The 14,274-nt window shown below is 33.6% G+C and overlaps 1 protein-coding gene across 3 annotated transcripts in view; it reads left to right on the top strand.

Moving 5' to 3' along the window:
- ST6GAL2 (ST6 beta-galactoside alpha-2,6-sialyltransferase 2) overlaps positions 1–14,274 on the top strand; it is a 97,618-nt gene that overhangs the window by 54,290 nt on the left and 29,054 nt on the right. For all 3 annotated transcript variants that reach the window (XM_051984299.1, XM_051984298.1, XM_051984300.1), the window contains exon 2: positions 12,909–13,861. In XM_051984299.1, coding sequence (XP_051840259.1) covers positions 12,952–13,861 — 910 coding nt within the window. In that variant the 5' untranslated portion in view covers positions 12,909–12,951. The remainder of the gene's footprint in view (positions 1–12,908; positions 13,862–14,274) is intronic.

Genomic DNA, 14,274 nt, shown 5'->3' on the forward strand with positions numbered 1-14,274 from the left:
CATTATCCTATGGCTTTTTTTTTTTTTTTTACCTTGCTACTTTCCTCTGATTATGAATTTGGATCTTTGGATTAACAACTGGTCCTTCAGCTATCTGTGGTTAGATTTTTTCCTTTGTTTACTCATTTTTATTTAATTTGGGGTATTATGATTATATTTCATTATTTAATATTTTGTTTATATAGTATTCATATACATCATATATACATATACATATGATGCCTTTGCCAAGCGTAGCTTGCTAAGTGAAGTCTTGATCATTTGGTTTGAGAGTTCAATTTAGGTTTGACCAGAAGAAAGCACCTTGGGTGAGGCAGTGATGTCACATAAACCATCCAATCATTTTCTCTTCTAAATCTGGAGACTCCTAGGTACCACAAGACTGACTTTTTTTTTCCTTTTTTCTTTTTTTCTGAGGCAATTGGGGTTAAGTGACTTGCCCAGAGTTACTCAGTTGGGAAGTGTTACACAGTCTGGAAGGGTATAATGTAGAGAGATGAGAAAACTAGAGAAGGACTTTTAGGGGATAAGTAATTGGGTTTTGGCAGGATGGGGTAAGCAGATGATGAGGAGATTTTTGGATGGTTATGTGGATTGAGATTGGAAAGCTGGGGGAAGATGAGGTGGGGGGACTCGGTGGGATGGGAAGTACAAAGGTGGGGGGGAAGATAAGACTAGAAGATAAGACTACATGAATAGAGTAAAAAGAGGCTGAGAAGAAACAAGTGACTAATATATAACATGGAAGGGACTATATATTAAAATGTATGTTATATTTTAATATTTTATTATTATCATCATTATTATTATAATCAAGCTTTAATCTTGGGTTGTGGGTTATGCTGCTGCCCTAGACCTCAGGTCTTCCTTCTTGTTCCTTTCTGAATTCTGTCAGGGACTTGACCTCAGGGTCTTCCTTCATCCCCCAAACCACGGTTAGATCCCCCCAGCCAACTGTCTTGAAAATGTTCTTATTCTCTGCACTCGCTGTATGTGTGCTCATTCCTAGCCCACAACCATAGGTTGGGATCGCTTCTAATCAATCTTTCCTTACTCAGTTGTTCCTTAGCTAAAAGTTTATGAGATAAAAGTTCTTGAGGTGAAAGCTCCTGAGGTAAAATTTCTTGAGGCCTAGTTTGCTCCCCTACAGAGCTGCTCCAAGTTCAGTTGTTAGTTTATTTAGTGAATGGCCTGGAGATGTTTGTACTTTACTCATGTCATACCATCCCCTGGAGGTCCTGTAATTTCTGAAGTTCTCTTAAGTGATCTTAAGAGGATAACTGCTTTATCGCTTTATTTTTGTTTCTCTACATTCATTTCAAGACAATTTCTACAAAGGAAATCTGGAAAACCTAGAATTTTCTGACTTACTTACTCTATCATCTTCCTAGAATGCTGCTCAAGTGACTTTTCTACTGTTGAGGTTTTCAAGACCAGATTTGCATTTTCCATGTTCCTCTATAAGTTTTACAATTCTAGGTCCTTGAAGCAAACATTTACAAAATTAAGTCTCAACAAAACTACTCATCCTTTTACTATATATTTTTCAAGAGTGCTCTGATTCATAGAACAAACATCTTAGTTTTCATATACTCAGAAGGAACCTTAATGACTAGTTGGAGAACAATTCCCTTATTTTCTAGATAAGTTGAAGAGAGAAGCCTTAAAAGATAAACTGACTTATCTAGGATCAGACCCTGTAAGCATCTGAATCCAAATTCTCTGGGGCAGAGTTCTGTCCACTTCAGATCCCTGAGTTTATTGCTCTACTAAGACTTTGAACTCTTTACCACAGGGACCTTCAAACCATTTGATTTCTTTTCGTCTGATTTGCTCTCTCATTGTGAGGCAGTCTTTTGATTAACAACTGGTTCTTCAGATAACGACCCTACATTTGACAAATCAAGAGCAGGGAACACAAAGCGCTATTTAACATTAAAAAGGAAAAAAAAAAAAGCAATCTCAAGTTGACCTTTTTAGTTTTGGTCTTCTGGAAATTTGCTTAACAATGGCTAGGGAAGCTAGAGAGCCAGTTCATGAAGAGTTCCTCTATCCTTTGTATAGAGTTCCTCTATTCTTTGTATTTTGTGTGGTCTGGAGGCTCTTTTACTTTTCTAAAAGAAATAAAAAGAAGCCACTTGTAAAAATGGCAATAATAAGGTTGGAGAAGGGACTTTAGAAATCCCATGGTGAGCAGAGGATTGGTATTTTCATGTGAAATGAACTAATTTTGGAAAACTGATTTTTGAAAGTACTAGTCTTCTGAAAACTCAAGATTCATGTGAATGACTTCTGACTTTGATATACACAGTAAATCTTTTAATTTAAAATCTTAAATTAGATGATTAGTTTTGGAGTGGGTAGCTTCTTGGGTAGCTCTTCAACACATGCCCACATGAAATCCACGTTTCTTTAGAGAGATTTTGATTGTGTGTGTTATTATTAATTAAGCCCATAAAAAACCTGGCCAGAGGGTGACTTTTAAGACAGACATTAATCAAGGGGTGTGTGTGTGTGTGTGTGTGTGTGTGTGTGTGTGTGTGTGTGTGTATCACATTCAAGAGAATTGTGAGCAATGAACAATTTAAACTTGCAGGGCTTACAGATCTTCCAATAGCATGGGAAAATACAGAATGAGAAATTTTAGTGTTAAGATAAGTAATTTGCCTTAGCTAGGCAATATTTCAATGGCTTTTGTGAGAGATTTTATATTAATATTTTAATTTGAAAACTTGTACATATGTTTAAAAACTTGAAAATTTAAAAATGACTTAGAATTGAAAGGACCTTGCTTATTTGACCACTTATCTAATTCATATTTATATGGTGCTTTGAAGTTCAGTTCCTTTTAATTCAAGAAATGTTTATTCTGTGCAAGACTTTGTGCTAGATACTAGGAATACAAAGAAGAGTCAGTTTACTAAGTGGTATGATGTAAGTAATAATATTATTCCCATTTTATATATATGAGAAAACTAAAGCTCACATAAGTTAAGTATCCATAATCACAAGGTCCAGTTGATTGAGGAGTAGTTTGGACTCTTGACAAGCTTAGGATTCTCCATCATGCTGCAGATGAGGAATCAGGTTGAAAATGGTATATCTTTTAACATTGTATAACTCAGTGGCAGCGTTTGAAGAAGGATACTTTTTGATTCATAAACTAGAATTTTTTCCATAACCCATGATCTCTAATTGTTAATGTCCAGAGAAAGATCTTTAATGTTGCTTCTAGCTCTTAACCTATAAACCTATGATCAGTTACACCAGGATGCCTCTCTGTCAAGTTGATCTGAATGTCATTTATCTGAAATTTATTAAAATAATGATAATAGCTCATATTTTTTTTTAGTATGTGTACTTTTAGTATGTGTAATGTTTCTTCTATATTATATAATTGGATACTAACTTCAATCTAGTATAAAAGGTATTTATCATCATTTTACAGATAATAAAACTGAAGCTTAGTGAAACTGATAATGTGTCATGGAATTCATTTTCAGTTTTCTGATTTCCAAGACCAGTGCTCTTTTCAGTACATTGATAACAGTTTTCATCATATTATTTCTGAATAGTTAAATACTATTTCATAAGAGTTGGACAATTTGAAATATTTCTTTTTAAAACAATTAATAGATTATCACCTAAAGATTGTTGATAGTTGTAGAAATAATCGGCCTGAAGAACTTTATGTTTCTAATAAAATGCCAAGGTTTTAATAGTGACTGCAAACTTTCTTTTTAAAATTTAAATTTAAAAATTGTTTATTAATTTTTAATGTTCTTTTCTTTTTACATTGCGTTCCAGATTATCTTCCTCTCTTCCACTCCAACTGCACACTGAGAAGGCAAACAAAATAGCAGATATATATATATATAAAACCATGCAAGACATATTTCCATATTAGCCATGTTATTTAAAAAAGCAAAAAATAAAGAAAATTGTATTTCAATTTGCATTCAATTTATCAGTTCTTGCTTTGGAGGCAGTAATTTTTTTTATCACAGAGCCTTTGAAATTGTCTTGGATCATCATATTGATCAGAATAGTTGATCATCATTACAACATTGTTTTTACTGTGCATAGTGCTCTCCTGATTCTTCTCATTTCATTTTGCATCCCTTTGGTTCCTTTCTTTTTTTTTTTTGAAACCAACCCTCACCTCATCATTTCTTCTAGTGCATTAGTACTTCTTCACCCATTCCCCAAATGATGAACATCTCCTCAATTTCCAGTTCCTTGCCACCACAGAGAACAGCTTTAAATATTTTTGTACACATAGGTCCTTTTCCCTTTGCTTTTTTTTAGTAGAAACACAGTAGTGGTACTGCTAGGTCAAAGAGTATGTATAGTTTTGTAGCCCAATAAGTAGAGTTCACAGCTACCCAGTGTTTATTAGTGTTCACAGCTAATGAGTGTTTGTTAGTGTACCTATTTTCCCTCATCCCTTCCAACATTTGTTATTTCTGATAGTATGAAGGTGGTATCTCAAAGTTGGTTTAAATTACATTTCTCTAACCAGTGCTTTAGAGCATTTTTCCATATGACTAGATATTTCTGATTTTTTCTTTTGAAAATTGCTATTCATATCTTTCTACCATTTATTAATTGGAGATGGCTTTGATTTTTTATAACTTTGACTCAGTTCCCTATATATTTGAAAAATGAGACCTTTAGAGAGAAATTTTTTTTTTTTATATTTATGGTCTATGGTACATTTTTTATGGTACATTATCTATGGAACATTTGTAATTATTTCTTTTAATAAATTTTATTTTTGCTTTTGCTGGAATAATGAATGATTGTAATACCTGCCCTTTTTACTTTTTTTTGAAGCATAATAAATTCTGCACTAGTCCTTTATTTTAACTCTGTGTATTTTTCTGTCTTGTGTGTCTTGTGCACAATATATTGTTGGATTCTGGTTTCTAATTCATACTATTATCTGTTTCTGTTTTGTGGATAAATTGCCATTAGCATTCAAAGTTATGATTATTGTGTATTTCTTCCCATTCAATTTTCTTCACTTTATCTTTCTCTCTCTTTCTTTTTATCTTGTTCCTTCTCAAAAGTCAGTTCTTCTGACCACTGCCTCTGGTAATTCACCCTCCCCTTTTTCACCTCTCCTCATATTTCTCATCCCCTTTCTTTCCTATTTCTATTTTGTGTAAAATAGATTTCTATACCCAATTGAGTGTGTATGTGTGTGTATATGTATATATATTTTCTTTCCTTTTTAAACCAATTCTGATGAGAATAAAGTTCAAGATTGCCCTCCCCTTAACCTTCCTGACCTCCCCTGTAGAAGCTTTTCCTTATTTTATATACTTCTTTCATGTAAGAAAAGTTTCCCTGTTCTACTTCTCCCTTATTCCAATACATTCCTCTTTCTCACCCCTTTATTTTTTTTCTGAGATCATCCCAATATAATTGACTGGGCTAAGCCATTAGGATATATGGATTTCTTCTAACTTCCCTAATAATGATAAGGTTCTTAGGATTTATATGTATTTTTTTTTTATAAAGGAATATAAACAATTTAACTTTATTGAGTTTCTTATAGTTGCTCTTTCATGTATATCTTTTTATACTTCTCTTTAGTCTTGTATTTGAATATCACTTGTTATATTCAACTCTGATGTTTTCATCAGTAAAGTTTGAAAGTTTTCTGTTTCATTAAATATCAGGTTTTTTTCCTCTGAATAATTATACTGTTTGTTTTTAGATAATTAATTCTAGCTCCTTTGCCTCCCAGAATATCGTATTGTAGAATATGTAGAAAGTACTGAATCTTGTGTGATCCTGACTGTGGCTCCATAATATCTGAATTGTTTCTCTCTGGGTACTTGCAATATTTTTTCTTTGGTTTGTAAGTTCTGGAATTTGGCTATAATATTTTTGGAAGTTTACATTTTTGGATTTTTTTCAGGAGGAATACATTTGTCCCAAGAATAAAATGGATAGTTAACAAAAAAAAAAGTTCATTGTGTATGTGGGTATGTGTCTTGTATCTGTATATGACTGTGTGTGTATGTGTGTGAGAGAGAGAAAGACAGAGAAACTGACAGAGAGAGATAGAAACAGAGACAGAAAGACATGTAGAGAGACACAGAGTGAGAGATGCTTGAAAAAGAGGGATAAAGTTCAAATGAGCTAGAATGCTAATTCATGAATTTAAAATATTTTTCTGAACACATATGAGTTGGCATATTAGAATAATTTTATGATGGATTCTAAAGTTGTATAATATCTCAGCTACGTGTATAATCTCCTCCTTGGAATATTGATGATACCAGTGTTAGTCACTGAAAACTGTTCTTAGCAAGGAAGGCCTGCATTAATTTTAAGAAAAAGAAACAATCCCTCCTTGGCATTCAGGGACAGTTAACTTATCACGTAGTATCTTTTCATCTCTAATTTGTTTGATTAACTTTATACCATCTGATGTTATATTATTCAGAATAAGATAATCTTCAATAGAATATTGAAGGAAGTATATTAGAAAAATGAATTGGTATTTTCCTCAAAATTCAACAAATTAAAAAAAAAACTACCCATTAATATTTGAACAAGTTATAGACACTGAGGATTAAAAATGAAACGACATTCTATATCTTTAAGAAACTTATAATTAGGAACAGCTTGATGGTGCAAGAAACAAGAGTTCCATCCCCCCTTGGAATCAAGAGAGCCTGAGTTCAAATATGACTCCAGACATTTACTACTTTCTACCTGTGTGACTCTGGGCAAGTCACTTAACCCCAAACGCCACACACACACACACACACACACACACACACACTAACAAAAAAAGAGAAACTTATAATTAAAATTCATCAAAAATGAATATTTAGTACCTACTATGTGCCAGACTTTGGGAATAAAAGCACAAAGAATAAAAGTCTTTACTTATATGAGATTACAGTTTAATAAGAAAGAAATATAATGGAGATAAAATATACATGCAAAATATAAATTCAAAGAAAAGTGAAAAATTTTCCTTACTAGAGGCAAGCATCATGGAGAGGATATTTGATCTGGGCCTTGAAAGAAGGGTAGAATTTAACAGAAATTAGGAGTAAAGGGAAATAAGTGGTTTAGATTTTTATTCTGTAGATCCTTCAGTGAGGGATCTTTTTTTTTTTTTTTTTTTTTTAAGGAAGGAAATGAAATGATCAAAACTATGTATTGAGAAGATTTCTTTGGCAGTTTAATATATGGATTGAAGCTGGAAAGATTTTATCAGACTATTAGTGCAGTCAGAAGAATGAGTTTTGACTATGAGAATGGAAGAGTTAATGGAAACAAAAAATGTGAAAGGTAATTGTAACTTACACTTAACAGAGTGTAACAATTCTTACTATGATGGAACTGAGGGAGAATCAAAGATGTCTCCAGTTAAATGTGACTGAGTGACCATCCAGTCATTAGTCTTTTGTCCAATTCAACAAATTTTTATGTATCTATGACAAGCTTCTTTGTATAAGACAATTATAAGGAAAGCAAGTGTTATACTGTTTGAGTTTCACCCCAACCCAATACACAGTTTCTCCATCTAATTGTCTGTCTGAGTTTCTGACTCTGGATTTTGGCTTATGTATTGCTATCATAGTAATGCAGCACTTTTAATGATCATACCCAAGTTTGGTGAGCAGTCTTTCATTTGCAAAATATTCCCTTAATTGGCCCCTAATCTTTGTAATTATTCTTTTTCTAGAGCCTGAAATAAAGGTTTTTGGAATATTAAAAGTCACATCATCATCATGAGCTGAAGCACTCTATTCTATCCCACTCTATTCTAATATTACAATGCATCAAGAACTACATAAAATTTACCTGAAGAAAAATTCTTCTCCTATTGAAATACTTGTTTCCAAGGAGTTCAGACTAATTCAACTTCACCTCTTTTTCATTCACTTCACCTTTAAGAAGTTGGGGAGAAAGAAAAAAATAAAAAAAATAAAGAAAAATGTGTTTCAATCCCTCAGTTTGGCTGTGCAGTTTGTGTTAGGGATTTAAAGTGCAGTAGAAAGAGATTCTAGCTTCAAATATTTTCACTGATGGTTACTTTCAGCCTGGATTTGGCAAAGTCATTTACTTCTCTACATCTCAGTCACTTCAACTGTAAAATGAGAGGATTGGTTTCTCTGATAGCTCAGTTCTGTATAATCATGTTCTCATCCCTCTCACCATTGTTTAAATTAGTATCTTTCTTCTTTGTTGCTAACAATAAAAACAACTCATTTCATAATTTAGATTAAAGCATATTGTTTATTAAAGACTTTTATGTGTTTAAGGTTTTAAAAAATCTGTGCTGGATTGTACATAGTCTTATTAGTACTGAAGTGAAATTACTCTTCTTTCCTAGGGGGAATAAACACTTGATTCTGTGACTAACAGAGGCAATTTTTCAATTAAAGGCTCAGCAAAAACAATTGAACCCTAAGTTGTTGCTTCTGCATTGACTGGAATAGATTCAGTCATTTGACTTAGAAAATCCAAGATCGTTTGTCTTACTACACATGATTTTTCTTTATTCTTTTTCTTTAGTCCTGTTCTTTTAAGAAAAAAAATTCATATCCATATATATATATATATGGATATATAAATTTACAATTAGTATGTAGGCATAGAGAAATATATTATCTTTATCTCTCTAATTAGATTGTCTAGGATTGTTTTTCCTGAGACAAGATATTTGTAGATGTTTGTACGTACACACACATACATATATGCATATGTGTAAATTTATATATACATATATACATACATATAGCCACACATATTTATCTCTATACACTCTATACATCATCTACATACGCATACGAATACAAAGTATATACATACACACACACATATACATATTTACATATACATATGGAGAGAGAGAGTGTGTTATTTTCTTTGAATAAAGGCCAAACTTGGTGTGATGATAAATAAATGCAAGTAACCTCTTAACATTTCAAGATTATAAGTTGCAACCTTTTGCAAGTGAAGGAAATTTCTATGCTTAAAGTCCTTCCTATATATACACACATATGTATAGTATGTATACATATATATAATCACATATTAAGTATGTAAATATATACTAATAAGATTTGGAATACTTTTAATTTACTAGTACTTAAGCATTCAAATGAATTTTTGTTGTCATTTTAAGTCTTGTCTGACTCTTTGTGGCCCTAGTTGGGGTTTCTTGGCAAAGATACAGGAATGATTTGCTATTTCTTTCTTCATCTGAGAAAACTGAGGCAAGCTGGCATGTCTGAGGCTGTATTTGATCTTAAGTCTTTCTGATTCCAGGCCCTACACTCTATCAACTAAATGTGCCACCTTTTAAAATGAATGTTAACTTTCAAAATGTTCACTTTGGCAAATGATATATTTATTCTAATGATGCTAACATTGATTAAGATATTTCAGTAACATCTACTTAGGAATTTTCTTTTGAGCTAGTTAAAAGGCAACTCAGAAAACTATGTCTCTGATTATTTTAATTACTACTTCATTTCTTCCAGGAATTCTAGTTGACTTTGTGTTTTTCTTTGAAACTCTGTTTTGAGGTGTTTTGGAGTCCTTTTCCCCCTGTCTGAATTTGTATCGTGAGTATTTCTATATTTTTTTTTAAAAAATAGCTTTATCTTTTCAAAATATATGCAAAGATAGTTTTCAACATTCACCCCTGCAGAACTCTGTGTTCCACATTTTTCTCTTTTCCTTTCTTCCTCCTGGGAAGGAAAAAAAAAGCAAGCAAAAAAGATGAAAATTCAGTCTCTATATTCCTCTTTCTGATTCACTTTGCTGCTGAAAAGAGTCATGTCCATCATATGTTGGTCATCGTATAGCATTGTTGCTGCTGTATACAATGTTCTTCTGGTTCTACACACTTCACTCAGCATCAGTTCATGTAAGTCTCTCCAGGCCTCTCTGAAATCATCCTGGTGGTCGTTTCTCACAGAATAATAATATTTCATATCAATCATATACCATAACTTATTCAGCCATTCCCCAACTAATGGGCATCCACTAAGTTTCCAGTTCCTTGCTACTATAAAAAGGACTGCTAAAAACATTGTTGCACATGTGGGTCCTTTCCCCATTTTTATGAATATCCTTATTTTGATAATAATTTTGTCTTGGAATATTTTTTTGCTTTGTTAGGACTTTTATTTATGGCCTTCTAAAGGGCATGTTGTGAGCTTGTTACTTCTGATTTATATTTTCTTGAATTTTGCTTCTGTTCTTTCTGGATATTGAGTTAAGGGGTTCTAAAGGCTTTCAGTTGTCCAGTTGGGGCAATATATAAACTTGCAGCACATTTTAAGCAATTTGGTTTAGAATGAATTCATGTCTACATACTGACCTCATGGTCTACATTTTTCAAGCTCTTAATCCTAGTTTGGTTCTGGCTGACAAAACTAATTTTCCCTTTTATTGAAGCAACAATACACCACAGTTATCTGGCTTGAAAGTTTTTGTAAACTCTAAAAGTGTTTGCTCTCTCTTGATCTGAGCTCCTTACTCTGGTCACTCAGCTGCAGAAATCAGCTATAGAAATCTGTGGGTTGAATCCATAATCCTACTCCATTATCAGTGCCATATAACTGCTGCTCAGTTTTATTCCTGCTCCTACCCTAACAAAGAACCCCAGGCCAAAGCTCAGCTGGATACATTGACTACTATTACAAGTAAGCATAGAACTTCCAGATTCCTTCCTTAATGTAGGCTATATCCAAAACCACATTTCAGGGGTCTAAAGGACAAAGCTGCTGGCTAGCTTCTTTGCCTACTTGCTGGGATAGAAATATATCTCACTGTATTTTCTTCTTGAATTTCCTGACTCTGACTGCTGTTTTTCCTAAATCTTGGTTGGAATGATTATGGAGATAACTGGGTTGCCCTGCTTTATTGTAATCCACCATATTGCCTGGACTCTACTTCTAATTACTTTATTTATTCTTTGTTTTGATCCTGTCCGACACACACACACACCACACACACACACTCCTCCAAATAAATAAATGAAAGTATTAACTAGCTTTATTAGCCATTTCATTTAACTTGTTGACAAGCTTGGCTCTGAATGAAACAAAATAAATTTCAAAAATCAAATCTGCTTTCAAATATCTTCTCCCATTTAGGATATTTAAATAAACTCTCAAAGAGGAGATTTTTTTTTATTTAAATTTTATTTTATTTAATAATAACTTTGTATTGACAGAATCCATACCAGGGTAATTTTTTACAACATTATCCCTTGCACTCGCTTATGTTTCGTTTTTTCCCCTCCCTCCCTCCACCCCCCCCCCCAAGATGGCAAGCAGTCCTATGTATGTTAAATATGTTGCAGTATATCCTAGATACAATACATATTTGCAGAAACGAACAGTTCTGTTGCACAAGGAAAATTGGATTCAGAAGGTAAAAATAACTCGGGAAGAAAATCAAAAATGGAAATAGTTCACATTCGTTTCCCAGTGTTCCTTCTTTGGGTGTAGCTGTTTCTGTCCATCATTTATCCATTGAAACTCAGTTAGGTCTTTTTGTCATAGAAATCCACTTCCATCAGAATACATCCTCATACAATATCGTTGTCGAAGTGTATAATGATCTTCTGGTTCTGCTCATCTCACTTAGCATCAGTCCATGTAGGTCTCTCCAAGCCTCTCTGTATTCATCCTGCTGGTCATTCCTTACAGAGCAATAATATTCCATAACATTCATATACCACAATTTACTCAGCCATTCTCCAATTGATGGGCATCCATTCATTTTCCAGTTTCTAACCACTACAAACAGGGCTGTTACAAACATTTTGGCACATACAGGTCCCTTTCCCTTTTTTAGTATCTCTCAAAGAGGAGATTTAAAAAATAAGTGAATAACCTTCAAAAGGGACTCATATAACTTTTAGTATATATATTTAAACACATTTTTATTATTTAATTGTTGTACCTCATATACCAACTTTTAATAATCAAGCAATGCTGGAGAAAAGAATTAGGGTACACAAGTGTATATATATATATATATATATATGCATATATATATATATACACATATGTATGTATGTATATGTGTTTCCATATATATAATTTCCATATGTGTGTGTATAACCTATCCCTTTCTTATCTTTCCAGTCTTTTTATATATTACTTCTCTCTCTAAACCTTAACATTGAAACACGTTAGTCTAATTGTTCTTTCTTAAACATAATACTTCATTGAATGTCCCTCATGCACAGAATACTCTTTTTCCTCATCTCATCTCCCTAGCTTTTTTGAACATTACAACTCAAATTCAATCTTCTGCAGAGGATGTTTTTAGTTCACATCGCTACATAAATACAACTTCTAAGGTTGTCTTTTATCTGTTCTGTGTGCATTTTAATGCACGTTTCCTCCATTGTTGATGATGATGATGACCTTGATGATAACTAACATTTATATAGCACTATGGGCCAGGCTCTTTGTTAAGCACATTTGTCTTTACAATAACTCTTATGTATAAGAACTATTATTATCTCCATTTTATAGATGAGGAAACTGAAGCAAATAGGTTAAGTGACTTGTCCAAGGTCACAAAGTATATATGTCTGAGGCCCAGCTTAATACTATCTACTGCACAATCTACCTGCCTCATTTCATAGAATGTGAGCCTATCTTCAGGGCTTATCTAGATACCCGACACAATAGTAAATACTAAATAAATGTTTGTGTTTGTTAATTGAGTGAATAAAATACAGGTAAAGAATTGTACTTAAAAAGGTGAGGAAAAAATACTTAATCTTTCCACTTCTAATCAGTAAGAGCTGGGAGGTTGATCTGGCCAGTACATCATGATGTGTTATTTTTCTATTGTATTTGTGTAGAAAAGTGCTGCTAATCTTTAATGTTGTCCTGCAGGTTGTTTGCTTCAGGACACAGAAGTGTTGATACGGACTCTGCCATGAAACCGAACTTGAAACAATGGAAACAACTAATGCTCTTTGGGATATTTGCTTGGGGTCTCCTGTTTTTAGTCATCTTCATCTATTTCACAGATAGCAACACTGTGGAACCAGTTCCAAGTTCTTTCTCATTTGTTGAAACTAAAAGGATCCTGCCTATCCAAGGGAAACAGAGATCAATCATGGGTGCCATGCACGACCCATCCTTTTCTGAAACCATTGATGGAAATGAAGTGCTTCTCAATGGAAACCTTTTTGATTCATTTAATTTAGGTTCCAATAGCTTTCAGAAATGGACTGAAATAAAAAATGGTTTGGAGAATGAAGAGCTTTTTCCTTCTCAGATGAGAAAAAAATCCCCACGCCTTTTCTATCAAGTAGATGATGATTATTTTTTTACTATGGGCCAACCTATGTCACACAGCCCTGACCAGCAGATGGTGAAGTTCATGCCTCTCAGTGAGGAGGACCAGCAAGGGGTCATCAGACAAAATCGAAAGAAAATTATCTCCAGGCACAAGAGAAGCCAATTGCCTCACTGGGACAGACTCTATTCCACCATGTCCAAGTCCTTTCTGTACCGGCTTTGGAAGGGAAATGTCTCTTCAAAAATGCTAAATCCACGTTTACAAAAAGCAATGAAAGATTACCTCACTACCAACAAGCACAGAGTGAGGTTTAGGGGTAAAAGGAATTCCAAGCTGACAAGAGAACAGCTACTGTGTAAACTCAGGGATCAAGTGACTGTGAAGACCCTGGATGGAAAGGAGGCCCCCTTTTCAGACCTTGGCTGGGAGAAATATGTCCCTCAGGTGCCCCTGAGCAAACTCTATCCTCAAGGTTTGGGGAGTTGTGCGGTAGTCATGTCTGCAGGTGCAATCCTGAACTCCTCACTGGGGGAAGAAATAGGTGAGTTCAAAAAATTTTTCACTGACCGTTTTTTTCCTAGAAATAAATGAGTCATTATTAAACTACTGTTTGAGACATTTCAGATAAGGATATTACTGATCATAATGTTGTTCATGGATATTTCTTTAAGTTCTTTTTCCTCATTGAGACATGATGGATCTGTGAGCTCAGCAGGTAATGGGGTCACAGATCTAGACCTCAAAGGGACCTCAAAGTCATAATAATTATTATTATTATTTAGCTAAATCTTATCATTTATATAGAATTTTAATATTCACAAAGTAATTTGCTTATACTATCTCGCATGGGTCTCACCTGTGAGATTGGTTCGGTTACTATCCTCATTTTAAGGATGAGGAAACTAAAACCCATCAAGGTTAATGGATTTATTCATAATGATATAGCAGTTAAGT

Source organism: Antechinus flavipes, chromosome 3 (assembly GCF_016432865.1).
Source record: "Antechinus flavipes isolate AdamAnt ecotype Samford, QLD, Australia chromosome 3, AdamAnt_v2, whole genome shotgun sequence".
In the NCBI taxonomy this organism is placed as follows: Eukaryota; Metazoa; Chordata; class Mammalia; order Dasyuromorphia; family Dasyuridae; genus Antechinus; species Antechinus flavipes.